This window comes from Sesamum indicum, linkage group LG12 (genome assembly GCF_000512975.1).
Source record: "Sesamum indicum cultivar Zhongzhi No. 13 linkage group LG12, S_indicum_v1.0, whole genome shotgun sequence".
In the NCBI taxonomy this organism is placed as follows: domain Eukaryota; kingdom Viridiplantae; phylum Streptophyta; class Magnoliopsida; order Lamiales; family Pedaliaceae; genus Sesamum; species Sesamum indicum.
Window position 1 is genome coordinate 6,021,322 of NC_026156.1, and position 6,118 is coordinate 6,027,439.

The window sequence follows — 6,118 nt, forward strand, 5'->3', positions numbered from 1 at the left end:
AACATTAATTTACCAACAATATCATAAAGCACTAAACCCTAAAATGAATCTTTTGAAATTAAAAATAGCAATAGCCCGGAAGAAGAGTCAAAAGATGATGGCATGGGATGAATAATTGATAGTGGGTCTGACGTTTGTGTGATTGTTTGGCATTTAACTAAAAAAATATAAGCACTTATAGCATCCATGACATATGCAGATACGTCTCATTCAACATCGTTAAGTGGGTCTAATGCTGAACCCTTCTTTGTTTAACATTCTTTAATATTTCACTTTCCCCCTCTCTCTTTCTTTCCATATTGGAAGAAGAAAAAGATTGATTTTTCTTTTCTGGAAATTCTAATTCGAACTTGAATCAATCATGTAATAAATATAATACATTTATTGTATAATTGATATATAATTTAGAAAAAATAATCAATTACGTAATAAATATGATATACTTGTTCTGTAATTGATTTAGTTCAATCAAATTTAATTCCAATAAAAAAAAATTATTTTTCAAGTATAATTGAGACTGGGGAGGGGATAAGGGAGGAGTTTAATTATAACTACCTTACTAAAAAAAACGAGTAACTACAATGTAGCCTGTAAATTTGGTTTTGCTTCTTCATCTATACACAAAGTATAGCGTCCATCAATAGTTAAATACATGTGATATTTTGTGCATTGACTGCCTAAATGCTACATACTCATTAATTTAAGGTAAAATTCCATTTTTACCTGCTTTATTTTCTTGAAATAAGTAAAAAGTTGTTCTGTATTTTAAAAATAGACAAAAAAAATAAATATGTAATTTCAAAATTCTGCATAAAACCTTCTTTCGTTCAAAATTAATTGAAGGCGACTTTCTATTTTGGTGATTTCACATTATTCTTAATTGAAATTGATGATAATACTCCTCTTTGCTTTTAAATCATCCTCTTTATTTCTTTTAATTTGAGGGTGTTTTTGGCACTTCCATCTTTCTTAAAAGAGTAAATAATTTTGTTCTTTAATACATTTATTTAAATATCTTAAATACCAAAAAAGTATATGAGTTTTTTAAAAATCTATAATTTAGATTGAATATTTAATTAAAATACAATATTAATATAGTAAAATTTGTTTCTCAAATTTAAATATCTATATGAGTATAAATATTAATCAATTATAATATTTAGTAACTTGTGATACACTCTACGTATGTTCATAATTTTTTAATATTATTTTAAATAGAATATTCAATATTTATTAGAGTATATACAACATAGTAAGTTATATTAAATTTATAAAAAAAAAATAACTATCATTTAAGTTAAATCAATAAAAATGAAGTAACTTAAATACCTAAAAAAGGCATACCAGAAAAAGAGACACCAAAATAGTCTTCTCCAACTTGTGGCACAATTTATGTGCGCACAAATTCTATAATACTATTTAAATTAAAATACTACAAATAGGAAGATGAGCATAAAGCACTACTGCCAAGTTTAACATGGTAACTCGGAGTCCATTTTATTTGATGATCTCTCTCTCTCTCTCTCTCTCTCTCTCTCTTCGACTACAATATAGAGTATATTCATTTGCTTCTTCTCAACATAAGCCGGGGCCAATGTGGTGTATGAGAAAAAGCCTCCCTAGTCCCTGCATTAAGAATTCAAGCAAACCCCTCTCCAAAGAACAAAGCTTCTATTAGTCCTCAACAGAATGCCATTGTTTCCAGCATCTGTCTACCAAACTGTTTGTGACCTTCACTAGTGACTACCATGTATATTCATCATCCATTCCCATAAATCAAAGATAATTTACTACCTCAAATGTAGCAGTCAATATTTGTAGAGAACCAAAATGACTTATAATATTCAAGGATACTCAAGGATGAAAGAGATGGATCATCTCAAAAATACAACTACCGTAGAAGAAGCATTTAATGTTCTTTGAGCCTCATCTTCTCTGAAACTTGGCATTTTTCATCATATTGCCACACAGATTATTTACACAAGATAACATGCCAATTTCACAGCTAGAGGTTCTGCATAGCATCTACTCGTCCATTTAGGGGCACAATCCTACCAGAGACATGATGGAAACTCAGTATGAGATTGTTACAGTCAGCAATGATGTTGGTGGAGTAACTCTAATGACAGCTTCAGAATGATACAACATCATCATATTTGTTGAACAGTAGTACCATTTCTAAGTGTCTGAAATGACTTAAATTATTTCCACGAAGGTCTGTTATCATCTCTTCTAGTGTTTTAATCATGAAAGAACGCAAACTATATGTGCTTGATCATAAATGCACTCACTACAAAACAAGATCAGGAGCCAGTGGTTAGCATATTTCTGCTGTTGAAGGCATTTATCTCCTTTGAATCTCATGGTATGGCTGCAAAGCTTACAACAAACATGAGATGATATTAGTTGCTAAAGAAGGCATTTACTGAACCATATGTGGATCTAACAACCAGGAGAAGAAATAAACATGAGAAGGGGATTACACTGACCTATATGTTTGCAGCTTAAAGGATTCTAATCTCTGTGGAACACTTATAATCAATGCGAAGAAACCAATTCCACCATCAAAGGGAAGGAGCAGGCATTTTTAAGTTAGCAACCTGTGGAAGCTGCCAGCATTTGGCATGACACCAGACCTCCTTGCTCTCTGCATTTGCTTGTGACTCACATCCACGTTATGTGACAGAGACACCTGAGAGAACTTCAGTAATTTATTGACTTATTACCATAATCTAGGAGTAAGAGTTAAACAGGCAACTGAAAATATGAAAACTTATAAACAGACCAAAATCTTTGCCGTCAAAGGGAAGTAATAAGCTGTTTGTTTGGAACTTAGAGACAGTGGACATAGAGTATCATAGATAGCTGATAAAGAAAAAACTCATGCTTATGCCAATGGGTTTTAAAAATCCATAATGCCAACAAAAATGAAAAACAAGCAAAGATGATGGAAGCCAACCTTTTTGTGTTGTTATCCTCTCAGACATATCAGAAACAAGTGCATAGTTATTACTGTCATAACAAGCAGTCATAAATGCCGCAAGTGTTACACGATCCACAGTATGATTTACATCTAGCAATTTATCAAAAAACTGGGCTGCCAAGTCTACTTTCTGTTCGCTACAAAGCTTTCTGACCAGTGTACTAATGGTACGAACCCATAGCTTCTTGTCTAATCTGTTTAAAAGGGCCATCGCTGTGCAAGATTCATCCTTCTTGCAAAACTCATACGCTATTGTCATCCGAGTTACTTCACATGGGGAAATACCTTTGTCAATCATTTCTTCAAAAAGCGCTCTAGCCTCATCCAACATGGATACCCTGCAAAGGCCACTTATTACAGCTCCATAAGTAAAACTATCAGGAGCACAGCCATCACCACGCATCTTACAGAAAACTTTTATTGCCATGTCAATGTTACTATCCCGGCAGTACCCAGAAATCATAGACGTATAAGTCTGTGTAGTTGGTGTAAGACCCATATTAGTGGCATCATAGAAAATCCTTTCACATTCTGTCATTTTCCTTTGCCTTGAAAGTGATGAGATCAAAGTTGTGTATGTATGCATATCGGGGCCAATTCCATTTTTTATCATCTTATTAACAAGTGCCATAGCTTGTTTAATATCCTCCTGCTTGCAGCTCTCTGATATAAGAATGGTATATGTAACTTTATCAGCACACAGTCCATCTCTGAAGCTTCTTTTCAGCAACCTATAAGCCTCCTTGATCCTTCCCTTCTTACACAGACCATCAATTACAGCATTATAGGTACAAATATTAGGAGTTAAACCATCTTTGGTCATCGTGTCCATCAATTCATACGCTCTGTTAAAATCCCCAACCTTAGCATGACCATCAATAAGGGTGGTGTAGGTATTCAAGTTAGGAACTATTCCTTGTTCCTGCATTTTTACTAGTAACATCTCTGCTCGGTTCAACTTCTCCTCCTTGCAGTATCCAGAGATCATGGCTGTATAAGTGTGTACATTGGGCTTGTAATTATCACTCCTAACAAGTTTCAAGAAAAGCCTAAATGCTTTTTCTGTCCAACCTTTCTTACAAAGACCATCAATCAATGTTGTATGGGTATATACATTTGGCTTCAATCCACTCCCAACCATCTCCTCTAACAGTTCAAAAGCTTGCTTAATGCTTCCCCTGTTGCTCAACCCGTTAATTAAACAAGTAAAATTAATTACATTTGGTTCCAACCCCATTTCAACCATCTTGTTAAAGATCCATAACACTCTATTCACACAGCCATTTTCACAGAACACTTTGATTATCAAGCTACAAGTAACTTTGTCCACGATAAAGCCTCTACTCAGCATTGCACTCAACCATCTATCAGCATCTGAAACTCTCCCAAGTCTACAATACAATACAACCATCGACTTGAAACTATAGGGGTCTGGAATCACCCCTCTCTCCCACATTTCATCAAACACACTCTCAGCCATCTCAACACAACCCATCTCATTCACCACACTCAGCATACAATTCAGAGTGTGGGCGCTCAAAACCAAACCTTGGCTCTGCATCTCAAAAACCATGTCGACGGCCTCCTTCAACATCCCAACCTCAGCAAAATTCCTCAACATACAACTCAAAACTTCATGGGTTCGCTCAAAATTTCCATTTTTAATAAAGCAAGTGGCCGAAACAATGTACAACCTCATAAAATGTCTAAATTTGGGAAACCGAATTGCCCAATAGAAGAAACTCAATGCCACCATTGAACCTGCCTCATCGGCCAATGCAGCCACAACCGTAATGGCCTGGTCTGGGGTCAAGAAATCATAATCTATAGGCAAGTTCAGCACAGGAAGTCTTGAATTGAAATGAGAGGGTCGTCTTTGTTGATCATAGTATGATTCACATACCCAAAAGCAGACTCTTCTGATGACTGTGGATGATAAGTCTGTTGGAGTGTGATCAATGGCGGGCATGTAGCAAAAGGGTCTGACTGTATAGAGAGAGATGAGGCCATTGAGAAATATTTTGGGTGCTATAGTTTGGCGATGGATTCTCGTGAGTTGAAGTAACACAAGGGAGACCATGAAAATGGTGCAACAAGCTTGTACCTTGTGAAGGAATTTGGAAACCTGATCTGACGCAGAGAAGACTTGTTTGTTGTAATGGTGCTCTTACAGCTATACGGGATTGATATTAACGGGTCGAGTGACGGCCCAAATGACTTGGAGCGTTGAGTTGTTTTGCTTTCAGCAGGCCCAACTTCTGCAGGCCATAATCATCATGCGATATATCACAAGATTAATACTGAGATTGTCTCATTCTACCCACCTTTAAAGTTGTTGATTCAGTACTATTTTATTACAAATATATATATATATACATATATATATTACATCAAAAAAATTAATTATCAACGCTTACTCAAAAGCCAAAAAATAATTTTAACTATTCTAATTTTTTTAGAAAAAATAAAATTCAAAATCATCAACTCTGTAGACCTTTAATACAAATGAAAAATAGCAATGCGATTGGGCCATTACTATTGAAAAGAAAAAATCTTAAGTCAAACCAAACTAATAACACATAACAAGGTGATGGAATCTCTTTTTTTACACTCATGGAATCAGCATTCACATGCAGCGGCGTCTTCTTCTGATGGTTAAGTAATTGAATTCCTTAAACTAATATTTGAGAAAGATTTTGTATAGATCCTCTTGGCTCCCACCCAACCACCACATTCCAGTTTTCACAACTTGATTAAGATCAAATTTTACAAAAATGATGCATAATTAGTCCGTGGAATTTGATCAAGAATTGGTAAAGCAGGTTTTTTAGAGAGAATGATAGTATGATAAATCAGAGACGCAAAATGCGGTGGAAGTTGGAAAAAGCGTGTGCTTTGAGCTCTTTACCTTTTGAAATAATAATTCAATTGGCATTGGCATTGGCATGTTGATGTCGTCAACCAATTAATTACCTGTTCACTTTTTTCATTTGAGGAGGGCGGCAAATGGTCAAGCATTTACAGAAAGGAAAAATCGTTTTTTTTTTTTTTCACGGAAAAGGGACAATTGTGAAAAGGTCACATGCGCTTTTGCTTAACCATCATTTGAATAAACTGTTTTGACACTTTGTTCTT

At 34.9% G+C, this 6,118-nt stretch overlaps 1 protein-coding gene across 5 annotated transcripts; it reads right to left on the reverse strand.

Moving 5' to 3' along the window:
* On the reverse strand, nucleotides 1,451–5,130 carry LOC105175874 (pentatricopeptide repeat-containing protein At4g19890). 5 transcript variants are annotated; one of them, XM_020698222.1, is made up of 4 exons: nucleotides 2,960–5,130; nucleotides 2,490–2,701; nucleotides 2,292–2,371; nucleotides 1,451–2,051 (listed from the first exon to the last, which is right to left on the reverse strand). In XM_020698222.1, exons 1-2 carry the CDS (start codon nucleotides 5,061–5,063, stop codon nucleotides 2,676–2,678), a joined length of 2,130 nt encoding a protein of 709 aa, XP_020553881.1. In that variant the 5' UTR covers nucleotides 5,064–5,130; the 3' UTR covers nucleotides 1,451–2,051; nucleotides 2,292–2,371; nucleotides 2,490–2,675. The 5 variants fall into 5 exon arrangements, with proteins under 5 accessions (XP_020553881.1, XP_020553880.1, XP_011096803.1 ...); XM_020698221.1 differs by having other exon boundaries at nucleotides 2,292–2,379; XM_011098501.2 differs by having other exon boundaries at nucleotides 1,452–2,379; nucleotides 2,490–2,692.

Excerpts from the sequence above, each read along its gene's own strand:
- LOC105175874 (XM_020698222.1), bottom strand. The coding sequence starts at position 5,063 with ATGGTCTCCCTTGTGTTACTTCAACTCACGAGAATCCATCGCCAAACT. Across the intron at positions 2,702-2,959 it reads GAGGATAACAACACAAAAAG|TTCTCTCAGGTGTCTCTGTC; the intron begins GTTGGCTTCCAT and ends AAATTACTGAAG.